Consider the following 27,296-nt stretch of genomic DNA (forward strand, 5'->3'; position numbering starts at 1 on the left):
CACAATATGTTTTAGATTTTTTTGGGGATTTTAATTTTTGGAACAATTAACATTTGATACACTTTGTGCTGTACTTTGGTACCTTTAAATGTTGTTTTAAAATTTTAAACAAAACACTTCAGTTGAGCTTATTATGAATTAATATAATTATTGTGATTTAAAGTAACTGTATTTTGAGGCTGTTTTGATGATTTCATTTTATTTAAATTTTGCTTTAGGTCCTAAGACAGTATTGGCTGAATGCGTTTCAGCTCCAGTTTCATCTGTGAAAATGTCATTGATTCTTAGATGGAATGATTGTCAACGTGTTGTCAGAAAAAAAAATGCTGTAAATAGATCATATTCAGCACCAACCACCAACCAATTATCTTTGCACTCGTCAATAAGACTGCATTGCAATGCTAAATGTCTGCAACAATGTATTTTGATGCATTTTGTGCAATGAGACATTAATTAATAAAGGTTATTCAGTACTCTGTGTTTGTTCAAATATGTATTCTAGTGCTCATAAAAAGTGACTTTGTAGAAACGAGGCCATGCACTAATGACTGCCACTCCAGAGATACAACAACCCATTCACCAAAGAAAGTTTAAAACCTAACATGCAGTTAGGTTTATGGGAGGATCAGATTTAAAAAAAACAACAACTAGAAAACCACATACAGAGAACCTGAGATTTGAACTCAGGACATTCTTACCCTGAGTCAACAACCCTGAGACTGGCACCCTTCACATCTGATTGCAATGGTCTAAAGTATTTTAAAAGGTATATTGCTGATAAATTAATTCTGCTTACTTTTTGCCTAGACCTAGATTCCATAGATGCATGATGACTGCACTCCCCACATATTAAGGACATTTGGTAGTAAAAATGTATTGTGGTGAATGAAGGTTTAATAAAGCCTGTATATCTATTGTGAATGTTTATAGCTCATGTTTGCCTTCCTTAACCAGTTTATTGACCTTAACACAATTTTTGTTTAAATTTTTGCCATTAGTTTATTGTCCAGTTAATTAGTCTTCACGCGAAACAGAGTAACACAAAGAAAATGTTCAATTTATATCTAAATGTCCTTTTATCTCACCTTTAGCATAAAACATTTTAGAACAATTCCTAAGTATTTTCCACTGCAGGAAAAATCTTCTTGAAAATACAGTTAATTGGACCTGGAAATGTTAATTAACCTGCACTACACTGGAGATTTATGTACATTAACCTAAATAAAATATTTTCTTACTAAAACCTATTATTTATATCTTTAAAAAATATTTTAACTGTCTTTTAGAGAGATGGCTGTGTTGGCTATGTGAAACTCCTGAAATACACCGCCACCTAGTGGTGTACATGGGACTACAATGGAAAAAGGTCCCTCTATAACACCTTTAATGATCATGTTACATAATCATGTTTCATAATTTTGACTTGGTTTTACCAAAATACACTTCATTGTGTGTAGCTATTATATTGCTGTCTCTAAATGATGAAAAAGCCAATCAGAGCAGGTTTTATTTTTAGACTGGGTCTATTTTACATGGTGATACTTCAGGTATGATGTTTGTATAAGAAGTTTTACACTTAAAGAGGAAGTTGTGGTCGCAGTGACTCTGCTGCAGCCAGTATTCAGGCCACTCTTCAGCCATTATGCAGAATGGAGACCACGACGCTGTGCGCTGTTATGGGTAAGTAATACACATGTTGTGAAAAGGAGTTACATTTGTGTGCTTTTTAAAAAAAAAAAAGTAATGAAATCTCTGATAAAATCCACATATAAACTGGTCAGTGACGGCATTTTTAAACTACATCTCCACAGCTTGTCTTCAGGTCCTTCCAAACAGATCGCAGTTCTTCCAGTATGAATCTGTCTCCTTCAGTTTGAACTGTGATCAGCAGGGAAACCCCGCTGCATGGACAGTGAAAAGGAACACATCCAGATGCATAAACTCCCCCTGTCCGTCATATTTTACCGGGAGAAACGAATCTACCTGCTTCCTAAGTGAACTTTATGAGCTAGACTCTGGAGTCTACTGGTGTGAATCTGAGGCTGGGAGGAGCAGCAATGCCATCAACATCACCGTCACTGGTAAGAAATTCATTAAACTCTTCGTTCTGATGCTGTTGATTGGATCAGAAGGCTTTTTTTTGTAGGATTCTAATGTAAACGTTTGACAGAAGTCTAGATACCCTTGTTGTTTGTGAAAAGAAAATTCTAACACTGTTTGAATTCAAAATTGTTTTTCGGGGTTATAGAGGACTTATTTCCAAAAGCCCAAAACGGACAGGGTGGGGACGTTAAAATAGGGACCCAGACTTCAGCTTTTGGCGCATAGCACAGTGGCTACTCGCAAAGAGAGAATCAAGGTCTTCATTTCCACAGTGAACTGATACGAAGAGGAGTTATAGTGACGAGGAGAAGAAAATCAGGGGGCATGCTGCTCCAGAGCTGCAGCTTGGAGACCTAACTGTCCGTTCCCGTACCGCAGTCAGGTCAATGTTTGAAAGTTCAGGCGCCTCGCTTCTAAAGCTTGAGTGCGCACAAAATGAGGCCTGAAACCTGCGTACGTCACCTTCCAAGTAAAGGTTGTGAGCTATAAAGAAAAAGACTTGACAGGAAATGTGCAGGACTCATGGTTCTCCTGTCAGGCAACTGTGAAGCAAGTTTTGTTGCTTTTTAACCTACTCCTCTGGTTTTTGGTAAAGGATACACAAACTAGCATTTAGCAAAGAGCAGTATTAATGACAGAAATGTTTTTTTCTTATTATTCAGACGGTGAATTGATCCTTGAGAGTCCTGCACTTCCAGTGATGGAGGGAGAAGATCTCGATCTGCGATGTAGTACCAGGACGACGTTATCTGAAAGTCCCCTAGCTAAGTTTTTTAAAGATGATTTTTTCATCGGCAGCAGCTGGACAGGAAGCATAACCCTGCTCCGTGTTTCTAAGTCCGACGAAGGACTCTACAAGTGCCTCATGCATGAAGTTGGAGAATCCCCAGAGAGCTGGCTGAGCGTCAGAGGTCAGTGGCACCAGGAAAGCGTCTTTCCTTTGGAATCTAGTGGGTGAAATATTTAGCTCATCTTTAGCTGACTTTGTTTTTTTACACTTAAAAGCAAATGACCAGTTGCCGGTTTGCATCGTCATTTCATTTCAACGCACAAAAACAGGACGTAAAACCCTATGAAAACACAAAAAGGTTACTGACTGCTTGGCATGATGCAAAGTGAAAAAATAACTAAAGCTTTGAAAGATACATGTACAAGTTTGTGCATTGGTTCCTTATCTGGACCACCTTGTACTTCTCTGTAGACCGTCTGTTCTTAATTAGAAAACTCAATAAGTTCAGTCTACCTCTGGGCCCCGCTCCTAACTCATGCCCCCCCATGTTTACGAGTTTTGTTGTCATCTTTCATATTTCAACAGATGTTACAGATTATCCTTTATTGTGATTTGCATATCGAGCAACACATAGTGACGGTCATGTCTGTTGCTTCAAATAAACACAAGACACAGCTTAAAGCAACTACCACAAACTGCCTCTACATCTGTTGTTATTGCAAATTTTGTACGGAGTAGATAAAGCGATCTGGAAACCCTAAAATAATTGAGGGTGATATCTGGAAGCTAAACTGATTCTAGTAGACATGGATTAAGCCAAATTAGTCTGTATATAAGATAAATATTTCAACAAAAGGCAACTTATGTTTAAATTGTTTCATAAAGGGGTTTCTCCGCTAAAAAGGTCATTTAACAGCTTTTGCTGTTTCTACATGAGGGATGAAACATCTCCAGTGCTTTTGAGCACTTAGATCAGACATGATCTGTCTGCTGGAGACCCTAAGTTGTGTTTTTTCTGTTCAGAAGCAGGACTTCCTGAGTCGCACCGCCCTCTCTCTGGAAACATCGTGCTTCCTGTGATGGTCACCAGCGTCTCACTTTTCGTAATGATGCTTATCTGTCTGTGGAGAAACCCCCAAGGTCAGACACGACACACTTTTACTTTGTTTGGAGCAGAGAAAGTGTCCACGTTAATCCTGAAATATCCGCAAATCTTTTTTTTAAATTTCTATTTAAGCTGCAAGTGACTGTGATCCGAACTAAACTTGTTCTGTTCAGCAGATAAACGTGAATCTTCAGCTGTGCTGTATACTGCGACAATCAACAAAGACACATGCAGAATAAAAGGTAAACCTCTTAAACACTCAGGATAGGACGTAACATGTTTCTAATTTTGGTCAGATCAACAGGATGTCCTTTAGGTCACAAGCTTTATTCTATAAAACATCAAAACCTATTAAAATAAGATGCTTCTACGTCTATGATTTTCAACATTATCCTATAAGCTTGGTTTAAGTATAAGAGCCTTCAAAGCCTGTTTCAATCAATTCAAATTAAAAGAGAGAAGCTAAATTAATTTAGTATAACAAACAATAAAGAAGGTGAAAAACAGTAAGCCTGTGGTTAAAATGTTGTGTTTCTAACACCTTAATCCAGCTAATGTTTTTTTTTACTTTTTTTGGACTGTTGGCTGATATTTTTCAGGTCCTCTCCAGAGGGGGCGCTCCTCTGTATTCTCCACTGTGGCTGTATACAGACCAGTCCTCAGACCCGGATTCACTCGGGGAAGAGTTGTGACTTATAAAGCCCGCAGACAGGACGGGAACAAAGGGCAAACCTTTTCATGTTCGTGCAGAAAATATGACTCGACTTTAAACTGGAGTAATTAAGACCAAATGTTGAATAGATTACAGTTTATAACATTATAAGGAGAGATCATAAGAGTTAGAAGAGTCTGTCAACAAAGTTTATTTTCAAAGTTATGCATTTTTTCTTCTGTCAATTGGGAAAATCTGTGTTCAAATGTTGCAAAAGAGATTGTTGACAAAAAACAAAACGGATGAAACTGATGAATCACTGTTCAAGCAATAATAACATCTGTAACCTGGAGTCGGATATCTTAATTAGAAACTTGTGACATGTTTGCTTCTCTAAATAACTTTTCGTACACTTGTGGGATTTATATTTTGATTTCTATTTTGACTGCACGTCTCCCATTAAGGGGCGTAGTCCCGTACTACGGATTCCTACACCAGTAGCTCCCTCTGGTTGCACACAAAGGTTTTCCAATTAAATTATGGCTCCCTGTTTGCTCATTATATGTTGTTTCTGCGTTTTAAACTTTGTTTTTGCTCTATTTGCTGGTAAACAAAGCGCTTTTGGGCAAATATACCATAACAAGACCACATGATCAGAAGTATTATATCGTACATTTCGGCAAAGAGTAAACAAGAAGGAATGGAGCCGAGCAGAGGTGCGAAAATTAAAAGTACTCCTTACCATGTTGATTGGGTTGGTTTTCGATCATGTCAGGCTGTCAGTTTACTGCGAGGATTTGCAGAAAGGTCTGCTAGCTTCAGCTGCAAAAACTGCCGCAGTCTTGCTTTCTAATAGATCCGCAGTGCTGCTGGCAGACGGCACATCAACGTTTTTGTCTGCTGATTGCAAAATTCTTTTCAGGCTCAAAAAGGACTAAGTAAACGCTTAGTTTAACACTATTAGGGTCAACACTTGGTGTTGTGTTATTTGAAGTTGAACATATGTTTGGTTGTGTATTTTCTTTTTATGGTCAAAATGCGTGACTACGCAACTACCTTTGAACATTCAAGCTCTGTGTGAAAAATGTCATTTACCACTGGGTGTTACAGTCAGCATTAACTTAAATGAGTTCAATTAAAATAATAAAAAAAAAATTAAAATACCTCCTGTTCTATTTCTTTGCATCGATGAAACAAAAAGTCTTGAATGTTGTTGGAACGTAATGTGGACAGAGACATAAAACCTGTAGACTTACAGAGAGATGGATAAGAAGAAAAGTTGACCTTTCTCTCAAACACTCTGTTCATGGTTTGTTGTATCAGAGCAGATCAAACTCTGAGTGAAGTCAGGCAGCAGTAAGGGGCACATGGTTTAACTGGAAGCTTTACCCTACAGTTTTAAGGTGATTTTGTAAATTTGTAATCATTCAAATTATGCAGACGTTGGACAACTCTGTTGAACCCCAACTGAAGTTATTTTGTCAAGAAACGTAAAAACACAATTCTCCCCTTCGTTCACATCCCTTAACACAACCTCATGTTTTAGGTTAGGCATAGTGATGTACCAGTACATGCTTTAATTTCCTAACCTAAAGTAATGCAATGTTACAGGAAGACAACACACTACTGATGAGAAAACAGATAATTTCTGTTGGCTGGGGCTGGCTTGGACTTGCCACTGCAAAAACCACAAACTGCACAATAAACTGCAAGAATGAAAGACTAGGTTAACAGATTCAGGTGGACATTTATTTTAAAATGTATACCTTAGTGTTTTTTTTATCTTAAAACTATCAAGAGGCAACTCTGCCTTTGGAGATACTGTATGTTTAAAGTTTTTAGAATCATGCATGTGTCTGTATCACAGTGAAGCCCCTTTAAAAACACAAGGCAGAGCAGGTTCAGTTATTGGGTTGTGCTGCTACATTTCTACATAGAGGAGTGCGATTTAAACAGGAAGTTGTGGTTGCAGTGACATCAGAGGTGCAGCCAATACTCAACCTTTGGCCAGAATGCAAATCCTTTCGCTTCACTGCTTTTCTGTTTAATTTTTTTATCACCTTCTCTAAAAGTCCTTTGCTGCAGATTCCAGTTCTTGCTGTAGGAATCTGCCGCTGTGAGCGAAAACAGGGAAAACCTCAGCGCTGCCTCCAGGTAACAGAACCCTTCGTCTGATCATTAATTAAGCTAAAAAACTTTTAACTTTTTGTTCACTGTCATTTTTCTCTTCATAGAAGGTACACCTAGTCTGGTGTTCTGTTAGCTGTGACATCATCCAGGGGAGGCAGATAATCTTCTATTACCATCTAACATAGAAAGTACTCCTGGGTCAATGTGAGCTTCTGTGCTTTCTGTGTCTCTGCTCTGTCTTCTCTAAGCCCCAGTGGGTCGAGGCAGATGAGCGTTCACACTGAGCCTGGTTCTGGCTCTGCTGGAGGTTTTTCCTTCCCGTTGAAGGGGAGTTTCAACGGGAGGGGCCGGTTTAAAAGCAGGGATGAGTGCCAGCCTGAGCATTTAGGTTTCCCTTTCTGCTGTTCTTCTGGTGAAAGTGTGAAGCTCTGTTTGTTGGAGTCGTCCTCAAACGAGAGACACTCCCTCTGTCTCTCTTTCTCCCCCCTCTCAACAGGAGGAAAACAGGAATTACGAACTAATCACTGTGAACTGAAAGAATATGCATTATTTTAGGAGCCATTGAATCGCTGCATCAAACACAAATACTCTCTTGAATACCCCTCCTGCACCTTCTATTTTATTATGAATTAAACTTAGATCATCTATTTTCTCATTTGTCACCATACTCGTTAATTTCTTTCCATCAGCCTCGTCTCAGTTGGAGCAATCAGGGAGAACAAAGGGTGGAAAGGAGAAGTACAGAGTCAGTCTTGTCTGCAAGGTGAAAAAGGGACAAATTTTATGCATGAAAGAGGAACAGAAGAAAGGAATATTGTAACTAACAACCGTATGGTCATTCATGTAAGATAAAACCCAGACTACTGACTGACCTATAATCTTTTCCTGGTGAAAATAATACATGAAATCACAATTTTGGTGGTTATTTATTGTTATGATGTGATCATGGCTATCAAATGACAACACATGTATGTTTTTTATGTTTTTTTACTAGAGTAGCTGCTATAAGAGATGTCAAAATGTATTTAAAGAAAAATAGATGAGTGGTGATGGGCAGAACACGTATTGTGCATGCAGCTACTTGCTCCCAAAACAACGATGGTTTTCCATTTTAGTCGTTTGGTCTTTGATTAACGTATTGCCGTATTTTTAAACTATCACCATCTTTTATGGCAGTTTTCTTTCTTTTACACTTATACTGTCCCACGTCAGCTTTCCCCTGAGGGTTTTCAGTTGCTCATAACGTCTGTATGTACATCATCTGTTGTTGATAAAGATAAAATGAAGATAAAAAAAAACAAGACAAGAACGCAGCATTCCGTCACGATTGTCAGCTTGAGTTTGGAAACAGCATGCCTGTATTTGTGTGTGGGTGGATTAAGAAATTAGTTGACAAAATGTGTCTGTTTTGTTTATATTTACTAGAGAAAGGTCTTTAAAAAAGGGAGCTGGTTCAGAACTGAATCTTGCATTGGATTGTCAAAGAGTATTTCCATGTTTCTTCTTCGTTGCGCCATAGTACACCTCCCTAAAACGAAAAGCTAATAATAACATATTTATAAGATAACACATATTTTAATAAAATACACACTAGATATGAAAAAGTGAAAATGTCAACATAAAGTCATACAAGAATTCCAAACCTGCTTCATGTTCTTTTAAATATAATTTACTCTTGTCACAATATATACACTTAGATGATTATGATAAACTAAATATTTACACATCAAGGCATCTCAATATCTTCCATCATCATCTAATACAATAAAGTCAGTAAATTGACTCATTTTCAAGCTGTAAATAAAAAGGCAGTCGCTGAGTTGTCATCAGCTAACTGGGGAAGTTCAGCTTTTTCACCGGGTAGATTTAGGAATTTTCTGCTTCTGATTTCCTCTTCCTCTGCCATCGTTAAGACTTCGTCTCCATTGGACACAGATTCTGCTCCTGAGTGGACTCAACGTACCTGAAGGGAAAGATTATGTGAAGCAATCTGTCAAAGAAAAACACTTCAGATTTACAAAGTTTGTCACTTAGAGCTTGATCCTGATGTTTTCAAAAAACCTGAGAGACAAGTTATAAAACAGAAATGAACCTCGCTCTGCTTCTTCTCCAGCTTCTTCTTCAGAATCTCCACCTCTTCGTCAATCTCCTCCCTCCACTGCTGCTCTTCATAGATTTTTTTCCTAAACTGGAACCTCAATATATTTTATTTGACGCTCCTGCAGATAAAAGCCTGTGGTTCTACTGTCTTACCTCCTGCTTGTATCTTTCCTTTATTTCAGTCAAATAAGCCTCCTTCTGCCGGTTCTTCTCTGCGAGAGCCTCGGAATGAAGCTTGGCTTCTTGCAGCTAAAGAAAAGTTTCAAAATAAGAATAAAAACACAAACAAGAAACTAAATATTTTATATATTTAATTCTTCCAAATTCATGTTTTTACTGTTTAAATAACAACTATGAGATTAAATCATTCATAACTAATAACTGTATAAACGATTTTGTTCTCACAATTGTAGTATAGCTCTCTCTAGTGGTACACAGAGGAAATGTATATTCTATCAAACTCCAAAAGAATTATTTTTACTTCAGGGGGACTTTTTGCCTCAGGTAAAAATATTTTTTGTGTCTTCTTTGCTTGTCGTGAATAAAGGAAGAAATAAGCAGGTGACTTAGCAGCATTATTTTGCCATAAAGAACACATTTAAGGTGATGGGATGCTAAAGCTCATAGAGTTTGTTAGGAGCATAGTAGCAACATAAAGGATATGGAAGACTTAATCCAAGTGACACCATTATAAATTTCAACAAAATCTCATATTTGTCTAGTATTAAATAATATTTTGAATTAAAAGTAGACAGAAATAACTGGGTTGTGTATTGTTTTAGTTCCCTCAGTGTGTACTGATGAGAAGGAGAGCATGGGAAATGTTAGCTGATGTAAACTGAAGAACGTTTTTCACAGATGAAGACGTAAACATGTCGTGTTACCTTTTTACGGAGGTCCCTGATCTCTGACATCTTGCTCTCCAGTTCAAGTTGCGTGGCCTTCAGCCCCTCAGATTCTTCAGGCTGCTGGTCGATCTTCTGCGATCAGACACAAAAATGCATATTGAAAAATAACATATTTCTTGACCATTATTCAGGTTTTTCCTCCTGGAGTTTCATATGACACATTGACTTCAAATTTCACACTTTGAAGGCAGTATAACTACATATTATTATTATTATTATTATTATTATTATTATTATTATTATTATTACTATTATTATTACTATAGGATGTAGTACAAGACTCTTTTCCTTGTGCTGAGTTTGAATATTGGTCATAATAAATCACGCTTAAATATGATTATCTTGTAATTTTGAATCTAAAAGGGCACCTGGAAACTTTGAACTTTTATTTCTAAACAAAATATATATATATATATATATATATATATATATATATATATATATATATATATATATTGCACCAAAGCTCACAGAAGGTTCAATATTCTCAGACTAATAGGAGATATGAAAGACTATTGAAACTCTTCCTCTCACCTCCAGATCTTTTCTTGCAGCCTTGAGGTCATTCTCCATCGTCTTTTGAAGGGTGTCACTTACATTGATTTGGTCTTCCAGCTAAGAACACAAAACGACAATTTAACGTCTCATTTCTCTCGTGGAAACAAACCTGAATTCAGGTGTAGCTGCAAAATAATACATCTTCTTTGTTTGTCCTACAGCAGGTGGAATGATCCTAACATCAAAATGTCTTATTGACATCACTGCAGGGTTGTCATGGTATTTTAATCCTTGATAAATTTTCAGAGCTATTTGCAAATTGTTCTGTCTACAGCTGTTATTTGCAGCTTTTGATTGGTCAATTCAGTTTTTCATGTCTTTATCCAAATTTAAATATTTTCTTTACAATTTGCATAGCAATTTGACATAAAGCAGCAGGAAATTTACAATTATTATTTATCCCCATGGTGAAAAAACACACATTTTGGCACGTTTCTACAACATACTCATAGGTAAGAGGAAGATACAATTTGTAACTTTAGTTTGATATAAAAAGTTCTCCTGGAAAAGATGGAATCCTGGCTTTTAGATGACTGACACTCACACTTTTTACTCACATAAATACTCCATTGATATATATGTTTTGGTTTTTTTTTCGTCATGGGGCCTAAAATTTGTGACGGCACCCCAGTAACGGATTAAACTTTGCATCATACTTTAGAGTTTTATCTCAGTGCAAATTTAAATTTGCACTGAATTTAAATTTCAGTGCCACTGGCCGAAAAAACCCAGTGTTTTTTTTTTTTTCTGGCCCCATGACAAACCCCCCCTCCCAAATCATCGTATTGTCTTCTAATGCCTTAAAAAGCAGTTCAAAGCAAATCCAAATGTCATTGTGGCTTTAACTACTACCGCATTGTTTGCAGTCTAAACAGTGGACGTAGGAGAATGGGAACCACAACAAGCAGTGGAGCAGTCAAACAGTGTTTTCACCAGGCATTAACTCGTGTTTTAGTGTGTCTGTGGTACTCTATATATCCGCTTCATTGCCAAGATGATCTTCAGTGACTGCTGGTAGTCCTGCATTCGCTGGGTTGGAGTCGCCATCTTCGTCTTTGGAGAAAAAAATTCAGAGAAGAGAAGAAGCTGTACAGAGTACATTTTTGTAGTTGCAGATTAGAAAAATACATCATTTCAATAAAGGCATTAGGTTCAGTTTAAATGCAAATACATGCAATATCCCGTTCCAGTTCAATCAAACTTATCTCAGATAAAACTACACAACTAATTTCAACTGTACAAGCTATAGTAAAATCCAGAAGGTGCTCTTCCTCTTGGCCAGAGGTGGCTGAATCAAGTCACGAGCCCACCCTGTTCCAACCGGATGGGCCGCTGAATGGGTGGCAGATCAAAAGAGTCGACTTTAACGCAACTGAAATGCCAGTTAATATAAATCTCAGTGAAAAAAGTGAGCAAAACATGAAAAAAGGGTCCAACCCCTGTTACTCTGCACAGGCATCCAATCCAAGCCCCTGTAATCACTAAATTAAATGATCTACTATGTCTTACTAGCTGTGTCTCTGTACATCCCTACCTGATTTAAATCCTTAGACAGTTCCCTGAACAGTACACACATTCCCGTCCTTGAAACTGGTTGTGTCTAATTAGACGAATTAGTCTAACCTAAGGCGAAAACACCCACACTACCCTGAGTGGTGTTGCTTAAGCTTCTCAAGTGCACCAGGGATGGAGCCAACCTGTTCAGAGGGGCAGCTAAACAGGATGCATGTGCAAAAACACAGTCAAGAACCACAGCACAGGGCAGGGCTGCCGCCGATGGATGCAACTTTGGAAGGAAATGCTGCACATGTTCTGACTAGAGAATCGTAAATGAGCTTAAACTAAAATAAGTAAAATAACTTTTCAAAACATTACTGAAGAGGCCTACGATTCCCCAACTTAACCCAAAATTACCGTTTGGAGGCATTCTGCTGCCATCTGGTAGCAGAAGAACTACAGTTCTTCTGCTACTTCTGCTCTTCAACTGTTGTGAACTGTAATTATAGTGTAGTCACTATAATTGTCATTTAAGTGTCTTAAATAGTTCTCCAGAGTACATCTTCTCTTTTCAAAGGGTGCCAAGAGAGCCAGACAGACATATTGTACAAAATATGTAAAATATTATCTAATTTATAAACAGTTGTTTTGATGGCAATAAAACGCAATATATTCGGAAATTACAGGAGTAATAGCTTATAAATATATATGCTATTACTCCTGTAATAGAGGTTGTAAATTGTCTTTTTTTTGTTATATCCTCAGATCCCCACATTCACAACCTGTGTTGATTTCAGATCCCACAGCACAGCCGACCTAGACTTTGTCGTTTCTGTAGATCAGAGTTGAACTTTTCTTTCCCAAAGGGCTGCTTTAGGTTTCTTACTAAATCTTTTCCACTTACAGAATTCTTCTTACTCTTTTGGCCTCCTGTCGTGTCTTTAGTTTCATCTTTATGTTTTTCTGTCAGACACACAGAGTCCATGTCAGTTAATTAGTCACCTTCAGGTCCTGATTTTCACAGTTCATTGCATCATATAATTACTATTTAACCACTTAGACAAAAACATTACATTTATTATATGTCATATAACATCTTGCAATTACTTGGTAACTTGTTGTTTTTGTTTCTTCTCCATTTATAAGTCACAACGACGGCGAACAGAACGGACATTAGCGTAGCGGCCAATCCCATAAAATAGGGGGACACATCCTGGAGGAGAACATGAAGGTGTTCCTGCAAGAACATCTCTGAAATGATAAAACAAGCGGGAAAAAGATACCATGACATAAACACTCCTACTTTTTCAAATTGAATGAGCCGATCAAAAATGTGTTTCTGCTTGGAACATCGCAGAATTGTCAGAAATAGTGAACTTAAACATCAAGTCTTCAGAACACAAGAGCTGGATATCTTTGGTGTCGCTATCGTTGCTGATGGTGAAGGGAAAGGAAGATGTAGGAGCACGTTTTGACAGATTATTACAAAACCTGAATTAGGACAGCAGATGGCGCTGTTGAGGTCGGTCTCAAAGTTACAGCAAAGGGGGGAATTATTGTTTAATGATATGTTCCAGCAAGAGAAACCAAACCTTTGCCTGGATGAAAAATAGTTATCACACTATCTATTCAAGATATCAAAAATAGCAATTATACGGTAAGCAGGAGTGTGTTTCACAACAGAAATAGGGCCTTTGGAAGAACCCGATCCAGCTCCATATATTATAGTCTCTGTTAATCACAATGCTGCTGTTTTGTGTTTTTTATCCCAAAAGCTAACATGTCTAGCTCAACATGAGAAACTGAATTTTATTCTAAAGAAATCCTTTTTTCATTAACTTCACAGGTAGCTCTTGTTTTGAATATATGTGTATAAATGCAATGTTAAGTAATGGCAAGAAATCGGCGTAGTTCATCAGGAGTGCATTAAAATAAGAGGTTGCATTTTATTTTATGGAGGCTTGATGGGCCCACATTCACAGGTCTTACAGTAAAATAATAAATACTCCTCCATAGCTATGTTTACATGCACGGAAATGTCATGATCGGATTGAAATGTTTTCAGATAAAAAAATAATAATTGGATCGTACCATTTATATTGGCACACAATCAATTAATCCAATTGTAATGTGCATTTATATGCACCTGGCTTTATTTGGAATCCAACCACTCTAATATGAGTAGTTATCAAATTTCCCTAATAAAAAGAGAAACAGGGAAGAAGAAGAACTTCTGTCATTGCTGAACGACAAAAACAGTAAACAAAGCAGCGTTAAACAAGTTTGTCTTGAGCGCCCAGGCTGGACTTGCACCAGGTTTTAATTACGGTTGAAACGTTAATGCGTAAATAATAATTTTGAGCTCTTTTAATGTTTCAAATAGAAAGCTTGTATCGGGAGCCTTGACAGTTTTGCTCACATGCGCACTCTGATTAGTTTGCGACATTCAGACTAATTTGAGCCTAACAAGCGTTTCCATGCATTTCGATTGGATTATCAGTCCACATAAACCATCCCTTTAATTCTGATTGGCTTTAAATGACGGCTTTTTATTGTGATCGGCCCTTTATTCCGATCATTTTTGTCCATGTAAATGTAGCTCATGTGTTAAATAAGCACCACCAGCCAATCAAACACTCTAACACCGCAACTAATCTTCCCCCCTTGGCATGAAAACCAAACAGTGACTCACTTTAGTAAAAAAATTGTAGCCACTGAGGTAACTTGATGTTCTCCGTACTAAGATATTTAAAAAGAAAAAAGAAAAACATGCATGTTGTTTTGGTGGTGCCATAAAGTTAATTAACCTTGCCCTTTCGAGTTAAAGCCAAATAGGTTTTGTGATGTGAATAAATGTGGAAACAGAATGGTTAAAGCTGGAAGACAGAGAACAAACAAAGCAATAAAACTGACAAACGCTCGCTGCGGACATTTACCTGTGGAGACAGGTAGGCTTTGGATGACCGACAACAAGTACTGTGTTAGACTTGAATCCATCTGTAAACATATAAAAAAAGAGGATATTAATTTTTTTCCTACTGGACGTAGCTCTTTAGGCCTTACATGTTCAAACCATGTCTTTTGCAGAACTGCAACTTTCTCCGTTTGGGTGTTCCTGTTCTTATTCAGCCAGAACTTCAAATATTAATCTTGGTATACTTACTTTAGATATTTCAACATGATGTGTCAAATAGAATGGACCGCAGATAGGATGTGCAAACAAACTACATGAACTCAGCGTTTATCATCTTAATAACACCTCAAACACTGGCGTTCGATTTGTTTACAGATCACACATCTATAAGTCTGGATGATTTACAGAACTTTAGATGTTTTGATTTTTTTTAAATGAAAGAGATATAATACAGAAAAATAAATGTGTTTACTTGGACAAAACAAACAGAAAAACGTTTATTATTTTTCTACACTAAAACTTAATCTGACATTTCAAAGTTTTAGGTAAAAAGCACATCTTTTGTTAACAGTAAACAACGACAGGTTGTTTCACAGGATGAAAGTAACAAATGTTTTTTGAAACAAAAACCATTTGTTACCATTTGTAGATTCATGTTTTTACTATACTATATGAATAAGTCAGCAAACAAGTAATGCAAATAAATAAATTAATACATTATGACAGAGCAGCTGTGAAAAGTACATCTGATTATATGTAGTCCAGATCCACTTTGAAACAGCACATATTAAATTATTTATATATATTTCATCACATGTTTTACAAGAATTCAAATCATGAATTATAAAAATAAACAGAAATGAGTCAAATAAACAAATACATCAAACAATCCATATTATATGAGTCTAATAATCCAAAAAAGTTACAAAAAAACAAAAAACAACTGGACTTATTTTCGAAGTTTGAAGAAGTTTTGCTCGTCAAACCTTGGAAATAAGTCCAGTTGTTTTGTTTTGTGACCATTAATTGCTGTGATTTGTTTTCCAGGTAAACACAACATCTAACACTTGAGGCATCAAGCAGTGACTATTAATCCAGTATTTCCATCGTGTAGGTATGAGAAAGGACCAAACTTACCTTCAGAATGCAGACGATCCATTTCCAGTTCACGACTTTGACTCTTCAGCATTTATACTCCACATAAAAAGGAAGGAAAGCCCCTGCTGGCAACAAAGGAGCAATTTCCTCAGAATTGAAGCAGATTTTACTGAAGAATGTGCTGCAAAATGCCCGAGTAGTTTTGGCCTGTTTTCACTTTAAAAATGAAACTATTTAATCAGATAAACTGGTTGAGTAGTTGTTGGTTGGACACATCATTGCTATGAGGAAACTTTTTCCTGATTTAAGTCTAGCAAAGACAATTACATCTTCTAGAGAGTGTTCCTGAACAAATTAATCCAGCAGGTGGAAAGATTAAAAAAGAGAAATGTAAGGCATGGGTTTTTCCTCACTTTGTAAAGAAAACAGCAGCAGCAATATCAATGTTGTACGGTACCGCTTACTGAGACCTTATAAACACTGACTCTGCATCATTGCTTATGCCACAGTTTGAAGTTTGTAACTATATCGAGAATCGGCAAGCAGGCTTAAATTGGAGGCCTGTTCGCTGTTGCGATGACCCGGATAATTAAGAATTTGCACGGGTATATTGAGAATCGAGGAACAAGAGTCTTTATTGTCATTTTGTAACCATAACAAAGAACTGAAACAGATCCACACATGACTCAAAAACAAAAATGGGCTGTTGTTCAGGTCTAATGCACCGACAACGCTCCCAGAGAACCTGAAAACGTGCAAATAATCCTTAGCATCTCATGAGCTTTAAATGTTCGAGTCAAAAAAGACAGGCAGCATTCACTTTATAGAACGATGTAACGTACTGTGTTATTGCATGAATGTATCAGACGAACGCTCCCTGAGGAATGAAAAGAAATTGCAAATAGACATTAGCAAAAATTGAGATGTTCAAGTTAAAGAACTGTGCAACTCCCATGAATGTCCAAACAACCACTCCCCGAGAAGTTAAAATTGTGCAAATAGACATTAGCACGTGAGAGGTAGGGTAAATAATTCCTCATCGAATCAAAAACCTGCGGAACCAGAAGATGTTTGTAAGCGTATGAACTGTGCTGGTGTTTCATTTGATTTTCAGCAGGGGATGATAACCCTAACAACCACAAATGGGTAGTAACTCGTTACATTTACTCAGTTACATTTACGTGACTAACTTTTTGAATAAAATGTACTTTTAGGAGTAGTTTTATTACGCTGTACTTTTACTTGAGTCATATTATTACTCAAGTATCGCTACTCTTACTTGGGTAAAATTTGTAACTTCATGCATAAAGAACAGATTTGTTTTAACCAAAATGCACCAGAGAGACAAAAACCTAAAGCTTATGTTAAAGTGAGACTTCTTATTTGTACACAAGCTTTGGTATTTTGAAAATATTTTCAGACTGCTGAGCTCATTGAGCCAATTGTTGGCGAAATGAACATACAGTAAATAGTAGATATTGTCATTGGAAGTACTTTGAGCTGGTCTAGCATACCGTATGTACATTAACTGCTGTAGGTATTGCTTTCAAATGTTCAAACAGCAATTTCAAAAAATGTGTTTCTTTTGTCTTTAGTGTCTTAAAAATATCTTTTCTCCTTAAGATACCAGAATTTGCACATAAGCTTATATTTTGTCTGATTAAATAATCAAAAGTTATATTTACTCAGTACTTGAGTAGCCCTCTTACTGAATACTTTTTTTACTCTTACTTGAGAAATTTTGTGGCTGACTACTTTTTACTGTTACTTGAGTAAAAATCAGAATCAGAATCAAGTTTAATCTCCAAGTAGGTTTGCACTTACAAGGAATTTGACTAGGTATTGATGGTGCAGACAAAAAATAGAAATACAATAAAATAAAATGGATATATATACTGAAGCTATATACACTCAGTAAACTGTGCGTGAGAAGCTTGTAAGCCCTGAACGGGGGAGAGAGACAGTGTCCAGTTTCAGGGGCGGCTCTTGGCCTTGTTCATAAGACCGGTAGCAGATGGGAAAAAACTGTTCTTGTGGCGTGAGGTTTTGGTCCTGATGGACCGCAGCCTCGTGCCAGAGGGAAGTGTCTGAAATAGTCTGTGACTCGGGTGTGAGGGATCAGCCAAAATCTTCCCTGCACGCCTCAGAGTCCTGGAGGCGTACAGGTCCCGGAGAGATGGAAGATTGCAGCCAATCACTTTCTCTGCAGACCTGATGACACGCTGCAGTCTGCCCTTGTCCTTAGCGGTGGCACCAGCGTACCAGATGGTGATGGAGGAGGTGAGGATGGACTCAATGATGGAGGAGTAGAACTGCACCATCATTGTCCTTGGCAGGTTGAATTTCTTCAGCTGCCTTCTTCAGGAAGTACATCCTCTGCTGGGCTTTCTTGGTGAGGGAGTTGATGTTCAGCTCCCACTTTAGGTCCTGGGAGATGAAAGTTACCAGGAAGCGGAAAGACTCCACAGTGTCAATGGTGGAGTCACAGAGGGTGATGGGGGTAGCTGGGGCTGTCCCCAGCAACCCCCAAAAACATGGTGAAGTAGAGCTAATCTTACTTGAGTACAATTGTTGAAGCTGTTTGTAACTCTATTTTTTTATTTAATGTTTCTGAAATGTTTACCTAATGAATGTGGGAAAATGTAGGATTTTTAATTTGTCTAAATCTGTGGTGACATGGAACATTCTCAATGCTACTGAATTTTCTGAATTTTCTCTCAGATAAAAAAAGCTATTTTATTTATCAGTATTATTCACCTGTTTCCTGTCCAATACATTGACCACAGTAAGACTTACAGAGAGTTAAAAAAAATAAAATAACAGGAACGGTTGCTGTGTTTGTGTGGTCCGCCATCTCGGAACTAGGGAACTGGTCCACCCACCTGTAACTAATCTGTGACTGGTAAGTGAACTCAGAGGGGATAATGTGAGGCACCTTTCAGTGCTCTGTCCTTAAAAACAAGCTTCCCTTCATTCCATCGTCTTCAGATTAAATCTGTTCCCTGTTTCCTTGAAAAGGCTGGTGATGTGATCCTTCTGCCTATCACTATCACTCCTTGAGATCATGTCAACGAAAAAGCAACAAACACATTTCTTGACTCATCAAACAAGCCTGGCGTCATCTGATCATATCAGTGCAACACGGGCCCTGAAACGATGCATTGCAACTGCGTGACTTTGTTGGGCCCGGTCCAAAATATCTCTGTCAGAAAGAAAACAAGACATGGTGTGAGTTTTCTCACTTGTAGTTTGAATGTGCCTTATGCCATCACCCTGATCTCCAGCTCCCTCTACCATCTTTCTCATTTTAGACATTGATATCACTTCCAGTAAGATGAAAAATATTCTGTAAAATTTAAAGATTACTTTAAACCTAAATGTATCATAGGCAAGTTGGTGCTTAACAGTACCCATTTAGTTTTCGGGTTTCCCTTTTGTCACATGTAGTCTTCCATTTTATTGAATGTTGAGTAAATACATGGTTAAGATGTCACTGAATATTTATCAAGGGTGTTGTTTGTTCAGTGCTACAATTTGTTAGATTCCTGTGAAACAGGTCGTCCATTCTAATAACTGTTACTAAGGGTTATTAGAAAGATTAAATATGTTTACCTTGCTGTCTTTGTTGGTACTGAATGAGGATGTCCGATCCTGTTTCAGTGCCTGTGGACTGAGGTATTTAGAGGGGAAGGGTGTCCCTTCTGGCTCACCATAGAAAATCTTGCAAAGCTAGACTGAGGCTGCAGGCTGAGACTCACTGGAGAGGAAGGAAAATAAGGTAATTCTGTACCACAAATATGTTGATGTTCTTCATTGTTCGCTCAGTTTTATGTGCTTTTGGTTTTGCACATCATAATGAATTTGTCACCACAGGTTGCGGTTAATTCATCTCCAACATGAAGTTTCTGAGTGTGTCTTGCTTTGGATTTATCTGTCTGACTTTGGCCCATGTGCTCTGTAAGTATTTACTGCAGAAATGTGTAGAGTAATGTCCTCGAGTTTTCTTTTTGTCTTTGCAGTTAAATGAACAGTAACTACACTGTAGCAAATTTAAAATCTATAAGCCTCTCCATATTATTTGCTTTTGAGAATAAAACTGAGATAAACAGAGAGATTGTAGGCTATTTGTTCATCTATAGTAGATTGTCTATTCTAGGGCTGCATTACATTTACAAACATTTATTTGCTGCCTGGTGAGCAATTTGGACATGGACCAGTTTAAAACAATAGTTCACTATTTTCTTTTTGTTATCTTTCATTTCAATGGATTCCTTAATGTTTTCATGGTAAAGGCCCTGTTTCATAATCCTGTAATTGTAACTGTATTTCATTGCCACAACCTACCTTGTACTGTGTGGTTGGAACCAGGTCAATATACCAACATGAACTTAATAACAGACACAGAAAACAAGGAGAGTAGGACTCAGAGAACATGCAGAAAAAACAGGATGAACTGGCAATGATTAGTGTTAATCAAAGATCTTAAATACTGAGGTAAAGATGGAGAATGAGACTGGATGCAGGATTGGCTAATCTGTGTATGTAGAACAGCTGTGGAGGAGAGTAATACAGGAAATCCAAGGAAAGGTGTGTGTGGGGGGTGGGAGGGGGTCTAGTTTATGCATTTATTTTATGGCATTACCTTTATAACAATAATGAACACAGAGAATTTAACCGAATATGGCAATAGTTTTGAAACATTAACAGAGAAACAGCCAAAACAAAAACACAAATGACCACCAAAAATCCACGGATTAAAACACAACCTTCGCCTTCTAGTTTGCCATTTCACGACAAGGTAAAACTCCTCTTAACCTGTTTTCATTCAATTTCTGATTACACTTCCATTTGATTGTTCTCTGTCTGAATCAGCCTGACAAGGACTCCAACCCTCCTTTTATGATGCATAAAGTTGTTTTGGCCTCTACACAAAGCTGGGTTTGGCTGTATCTGACAAACTTCTTGGTCGGACAGCGAGTCCCGTCCGGAACAATTGAAAAGGGCTTCCAGAGTAGGAGAATCTGAACACCCTTGTCTCTATAACTGGCTGCAAACTGCTGTGTTTGCTCATATCAGTCAACCTGGACCTTGCCACGCCCTTACCACTCATGCATTAATACACAAAGCCCAACAGTTGCTGACCTTAGAGCTGCAGTTGAGCTTCAGAGACTGTTAAATTAATTTAGATTTAACACTTTTAAACATATTTAGTGTGATAATGCAGGTCCACAGGCTTAGGTTTTACAATGCCTATCACATCTCCTATCCTGATCCTCAAGCTTTTTTGTGTGGTCTGGGAAAGTAAGGCGTGGAGTGCTGTCTAGTGTTTGTATATACAAATTGCAGGCTGCAATCAAAATATGGTAAAAGGAGTGTCAAATCGGGGACATTTAAATTTGGCTCAAAATAGGGGCCGTACCGGCTAACACGGGACAGTTGGAAGCCGGTGGAATGTAGCCATTGACTGTTGGTAATACTCAAGTTTCCTAAACCTGCATTCTAAAATTCTGAATGAGCACTATATAAATAAACCAGATTAAATTAGATTGGACATTTTCAGGAGGTGCTGCAGAAAATTATTCCGAAAGTCGCACAACTTAGCTTTAAAAGGCCATTTCTGCAATGAAAGTAAATTAAATAGGATCAAATAAAACAATGAAATGAAACAAAATACTCACAAAATATATTATTGTCAGGATACACAAAAAATACATGTAACTTAGTTGTAGAATATATAAAACTGGGGAAGATGAAGTCAGACACAAGAACATTTTGTTTTTATATATATATATATATATATATGTGTGTGTGTGTTTATTTATTTATTTTTTAAGTCAAGCATGTGTTCAACTACTTTTCATTCTGTGTCTGCAGACCTTCCAGTCACTGGCTATCCTCTGACTACACCTCCAGGAGGTGACACCTCTTTACCTGCAGGTGAATCTATTAACACTATTATTTGTACATCATGTCAACATAAAAAATAAGGACATTTTGTATGGTTCTAATACTGTTTAACTGCATTTATGAAACTTTAACTTGTCGACATAAATATGACAGACAAAATGTTTATATTTGTCGTTTGAGATTACGGTTTGGACTGGATGCATGGAACTGGTCAGTAGTTTTTATTTTTACTATTTTGTCAATCACTCATTATATGTATTCAAAATATTATAAACTGTCAGATGTAATATAATGCTTATATCTGTATTTATTCACAGAGGGAAATAATCCTTATGGCTTCACTTGCCCTGAAGGATGGACAATGCACAGCACTCAGTGTCTCCTTTTTGTTCCTGAAAAAATGACCTGGGAGGAGGCCAAGGTAACAGACTTCTTAAGACTAAAATCGTTTAAAACAAAACCTTATATAGCTGTATAAACAGTTCACAGTACTTATATGAAACACTTCTCATTATTTATCAATGGTGTTTTTAAAAAAAAAATGTAATAATAGTTTTCAATAAGTTTTCAATTTTAATTTACCAAATATCTCATAAAAGACTGCTTAATTCAAGCATTATACACCTAATGAAATATAATTAATAAGATATGCTTTATAAATTTAATAGAAACATAAATAAGTGCTGGAAAGAAAATGGGTCCCTTGTTCTACGAATTTAGTCACAGTCACCTGCATAGGACTAAGAGGCTGTGGAATAGGTAATACTGGTGAACCCGACATTCAGCCCTACACAGAGTTAAGTTTAAAAAAATAAGTTTATTGCAAGGATGATTAATAATAAACAACACAGGCAGACAAAACCAGTCTGGACGGATGAGTAATGGCAGGTGAGGCAGGCAAGCAGAAACAGACTGACCAGGGGTTGCAGGCAGTGACAAGACGAACCAGATGATGAAAGTGGGGGATGATCAGAACAGTCGATGTGTACCGAGGAACCCCCAGAATGAGTAGAGTAAGCAGCTGGTTCTCACAGGGAAGAGGCTAAGGGGAGAGGAAACTATTTAGTGCAGAAAAGTCCAAAACAAATAAACAAAGACCAGGCTGGGTTTCCGCTATAGAACATTTTTCTTCTGTTGAAATGCATCAGAAACAAAATCTGACTGATCAAAGACAAAATCTGTGCGGTTATCTTTCAAAATCTAACTCTGCGGTGGTCTAGATCAGCGGTTCCCAAACTTTTTAGGAAGCCCCTTCTGTGTCCAAACTGGGTTGGTGCACCTTCAATCTTAAAAACAACAACAACAACAACAAAAAACAAGCAATGAGCTCTTGTATAAAGGGGGCATGTTTAGTCATGCTCAAATGACCAGAACACATGTAAAAGAAAAAAAAAAAAAAGAAAGAAAGAAAATTGCAGTTACAACAACCATCATAACAAAGGCTATGGAAATAACCTTTGAACAGAATTTGAAGTCACACACAGCATCCTGAGGATTTTCAGGTGCATCGGTGGCTCAGTTGGAGTCAGAGAAAGAAAGAGATGCTCAGATCGGTCACACCCCAACAGAAAACCTGAAACGCCTCTGAAGCAGAGCCCATCCAGGTGGATTCATGGACTCAACTCTGATGATCCACCTGTGTGTGTTCTCACTTTATTTATTTCATGTACCAGCTTCTAAATCTGAGTTTGACTCAGGCGGGTGTAGAGCAGCATAGAGTAAAAATAACAGAGCGCCAAAGTAAAATAATCTAAGAAATAAAAAGTTATGTCCTGCTTGTTTCACAGCAGTTACATTCAGCAGGTAAACACGGCCATGGCAACACATCTTAGCCCCCCTGCAGCCCCGGTTTCCATGTTCTTATCTGAATATGCGCTAAAAGTCCATATGTAAAATGAACTGCACCTATGCTCACAGCACCATGGCGGCGCTGCTCGATCGATAGAGAGACCTAGAGTCTCAATTTAATCTTGTAAATACAACTTTCAGCCCAAATTCAATTTCCCTTCTACTGATGTAAACAAAGTGAAGAAGAGGTGGGAGCTAGAGACATTTTCTGATTCTCACTCCTTTTCCTCTCCTGGATCCGTTGCAATCCTCTCCTCTGTTGGCTCATATTCCTCTCCCTCTCTCTTGGTTCCTCTCCTCCTTCATCACTAACTTTGACCTTAGATGTCTACCTTAAATTAAAGTTTCTCTGGTTTTAGCCAATTGAGCATATTTGCCAGAATGAATGAAGCAGAGGCCACAAGCCAGGTGCGCATATGCAGCACAATGCATAAAAGAAGATAACTTCCTCTATATGTCATCTTAAAATGAAGCATAGAAGAAGACTTTTAGATTTAGAGGTGCCACAGTGAGCCAGGACTTCATTCCTGTGTTTGCCTCTGCTCTTCAAGCTAATGCAGACCTGCTGCCTGCCTCAGACTCCACCCTGTAACACCTGACACTAAGTGCAGGTCACATGGTTTGCGGCATAAGCCTTTATTTCATATTGTTTCATTAAAATCAAACAGGAAGGCACCAAGCTTCAAGCAACAGTCATCAGTAACAGATGTACTGTGCATGTATGACTGGATCAGTCCACAAGGCATAGATATTGGTCTTCACATCCCTCTCTGTGGGGAGGCTAACACTCATACATACATGAAAACACAGCTTCCATTGCGCTCTCACTTTTAAGATTTAAGGCTACGACTCTTCACTGCAGAAATTTAGATTTTTCCCTAAAACTTTCACATTTTTGGACCTTTCTTTCTCTCCCAAAAAAGAGCTTATGATGTCAGGAACAGCTGTGCTTCGTTCAAGCTTCCCATTCATTCCTTCTATTGTTTGTGGTCAAACAGCTTCTTCAGCTTGTGCTTATTCTCAGGGGCATGGCCATAGGGGTGGCCCCGTCTGTCAATGGTATCTGGTTGGCCAGCCCAACCAGAGCTGTCAATCGGTTTGTATATAGGCGTTTGCAGGGAGGTTTGCAGTGTTGCCAAATTATCGTTTTGTAGCTAGATTCAGCAAAATCTCAAAACCTTTCATTCTTCTTTATGCAAAATGTTACCTAGCGCCAACTCAAGCAGGTTTGTTAAACTGACAGGAACTTTTTAAAGAAGAACATCACCGCAGGAATGAGCTGAATCTGTTACCACATGCAGCAACCGGCTGCAACAGGCTGCAGTTTAAGGGTCTCTTCTGTATCTCCAGCAAATTACTCGAGTTTCCTCACAGAGTTCCTCCAATCTGTTGGTGCAAACAGCACACCTCTCAGACTTTGCCCCTGCCCTCCCCACTTCCATAGAACAAAGCACCGATGCGTTCCACTGACGTCATCTCCCAGTTGATAGTGTTCCATTTTCCTGCTCGCCTGACAGTAGAAAAAAAAACATGGATCTTTACGCCAAAGCCATTGTGAAATGTACAAGTATAGACAAGCTAAGTCTTAGAATGTGTTTTATAATAGCATTTAATTGCAAAATCTTTGTCTTTTTAAGCCATGCTGAATTGTTCAATTGAACTAGAACTGCAATTCTACACTTTTAAAATAAAAACAATGACAATAACGCAGTACTGCACAGTATTTTGTGCATATAAACAGCACTGAAACATGATCACTGAAAGGTAGCATCTGTACGACTGACTAAATGTTACCTAAATAATAAAGAACTTCTAAAAACAGTCAAATTATGAAGTTATACTCAATATTTAGGAAGGAAGCAGCCATCTTGATTCCTGAAAGTGGGCTTTGTGTTATTTTTCAACTCATATTGTGTTGTGGATTGGTGCTATATAAATAAATCTGAATTTGAAATTGAATAATTCTGACCTCTGGGGGCATTCCGTGTTAAATTTCCAACTTGGCAGAAAGTTGGAAATTTTACTTGGAAAAGTGGCAAAAGGGGGGGAGAATTAGGGGGATATCCCCAAACCATTTATAGGTGAAAGCTAACTAGAAAATCTAGCTGTAATGTTGTGGTTTGTTGCATGAGAAAGACGTGACCATTGACTTATGTGAACATGACTGTCAGCCAATACATTTTCTGAGAGACCTGCCTGCTGATTTTGATTGGCCGTTTAAAAACAATATTTAGAATGTGGCTGTTGAAGTCTAACTTATCTTAAGTGCTGCTGTTCTCTATGTCTGTTCTTTTTAACACTGCACGCCTTCTGCCTTCTTTTAGAAAAACTGTGACTCCAAAGGGGACGGTTCATTCGCTGCTGTGTATAGTGACACTCAAGCTGATGAGATCCATCAGGAGATGAAAAATGCCGGCCATCATGATGGACACGTGTGGGTTGGAGGCAGCAAAGCATCAGGGGTAGCTAATTCATCACTAGAGAGTTTAAAACAAGATTTTATAAATAGACCCAAACTAAACTCAGTTTAATCTGATCTTGCAGGATTCTTCTTGGTCCTGGGGGGATTATTCTGTCTTTGATGGCTTTGCTAAGTTCTGCCGTGGAGAATCGGCCCACCATGAGAACAACTGTTTGCAGATCAGTTTTGATGGTAAATCAAACGTCACTTCTATTCATGAGCAAAACGTTGTGCAGAACAGCGATATGTAAAGTAGAGCAATACAACCCTCTGTGGCCAAATAATTGTTGTTTTTCTCTGTCCACAGGGAGCGGCTCAGGATGTCTGGATGACCAGCAGTGTGACGTGAAGCTCCCGTCCGTCTGTGGGATCATTCTCTATTAGTCTGGAAAGAACAGCGAATCCTCAGCAGACACAGGCTAATGTGGCCATTACTGTGTTATTTCTGGGTTTTCCTTCTGTGTTTCTGCTCTGTTGCTTTAATGTAACCAAAACAATAACCCAATCGCTTACTAAAATAAAAGTTTGATTTTGATTCTAGTGCAAGTTCAGATGCCGTCTGTTTTTAACACTGTAGAAAGTCGCCTTACACGTCTAACCATTTACCAAATAAAATCTTTAGCATTAACAAATGCGTGTCTCTGTTTAAAAACAACACTGGCATTTTCCTCGTATTAAGGTGCAACATGCAAAAGACAAAACAAAAAAAGCATTACACTAACTACAACTGAATAGAAATGTTCAACTTCCAGTTTGATTTTATAGTAGAAATTGGTACGGTACTAAAGAAAACTGCCTGATCTTTTATTATTGCCATGTTTGAATTCTGTTTGTAATAATAACTGGAAACCAAAGAGTGACCAGTTCTGGAATGTTTTAGTGTACCATAGCAGAGGTCAAATAAAGCAAAAGGAACATTTGTTGAACTACTATTGGCTCTGTGTCTCAAAAAACACTGGAATGATAACATGGGTGATTGTTTAGCTATTTCCTGTTATTCACAGTAAAAAAAGTCCCTTACCAGAAATTAAAGCAGCTGTTGGGCTGTTTCCTAAACACGCACACCCTTCCAACTAGGGAGGAAGGAGTCTTGGTCCGGAGTGGTCCATGTGCACAATAAGATATTATGTTCCCATTTACGTCAAACCGCATCCCTATAAAAGGATGACATTTACCGCATATTCAATTAAATTTTATTTATATAGCGCCAATTCATGAAACATGTCATCTCAAGGAACTTTACAAAGTCAAAATCAATCATATTATACAGATTGGTCAAACATTT

General features: G+C 37.9%; 3 protein-coding genes across 3 annotated transcripts; 2 read left to right on the top strand and 1 right to left on the bottom strand.

The window, feature by feature from the left end:
* The first annotated feature begins 1,651 nt into the window (after positions 1-1,651).
* On the top strand, positions 1,652-5,305 carry LOC118558487. Its single transcript, XM_036129020.1, has 6 exons — positions 1,652-1,680; positions 1,812-2,081; positions 2,766-3,014; positions 3,860-3,973; positions 4,115-4,180; positions 4,538-5,305. The coding sequence occupies exons 1-6, from the start codon at positions 1,677-1,679 to the stop codon at positions 4,720-4,722; spliced, it is 888 nt and encodes a 295-aa protein (XP_035984913.1). The 5' UTR covers positions 1,652-1,676; the 3' UTR covers positions 4,723-5,305.
* Positions 5,306-8,275: 2,970 nt separating this feature from the next.
* LOC118558488 lies at positions 8,276-15,850 on the bottom strand. Its single transcript, XM_036129022.1, has 10 exons — positions 15,835-15,850; positions 14,720-14,780; positions 12,891-13,034; positions 12,688-12,746; positions 11,256-11,339; positions 10,263-10,343; positions 9,705-9,800; positions 8,974-9,069; positions 8,813-8,908; positions 8,276-8,683 (listed from the first exon to the last, which is right to left on the bottom strand). The coding sequence occupies exons 2-10, from the start codon at positions 14,778-14,780 to the stop codon at positions 8,675-8,677; spliced, it is 726 nt and encodes a 241-aa protein (XP_035984915.1). The 5' UTR covers positions 15,835-15,850; the 3' UTR covers positions 8,276-8,674.
* A 3,816-nt stretch (positions 15,851-19,666) lies between these two features.
* Positions 19,667-26,643, top strand: LOC118556261 (galactose-specific lectin nattectin-like). Its single transcript, XM_036129016.1, has 7 exons — positions 19,667-19,752; positions 21,670-21,732; positions 21,883-21,912; positions 22,020-22,123; positions 25,875-26,012; positions 26,095-26,203; positions 26,319-26,643. The coding sequence occupies exons 1-7, from the start codon at positions 19,692-19,694 to the stop codon at positions 26,393-26,395; spliced, it is 582 nt and encodes a 193-aa protein (XP_035984909.1). The 5' UTR covers positions 19,667-19,691; the 3' UTR covers positions 26,396-26,643.
* Positions 26,644-27,296: the final 653 nt, after the last annotated feature.

This window comes from Fundulus heteroclitus, unplaced genomic scaffold, assembly GCF_011125445.2.
Source record: "Fundulus heteroclitus isolate FHET01 unplaced genomic scaffold, MU-UCD_Fhet_4.1 scaffold_129, whole genome shotgun sequence".
Classification (NCBI taxonomy): domain Eukaryota; kingdom Metazoa; phylum Chordata; class Actinopteri; order Cyprinodontiformes; family Fundulidae; genus Fundulus; species Fundulus heteroclitus.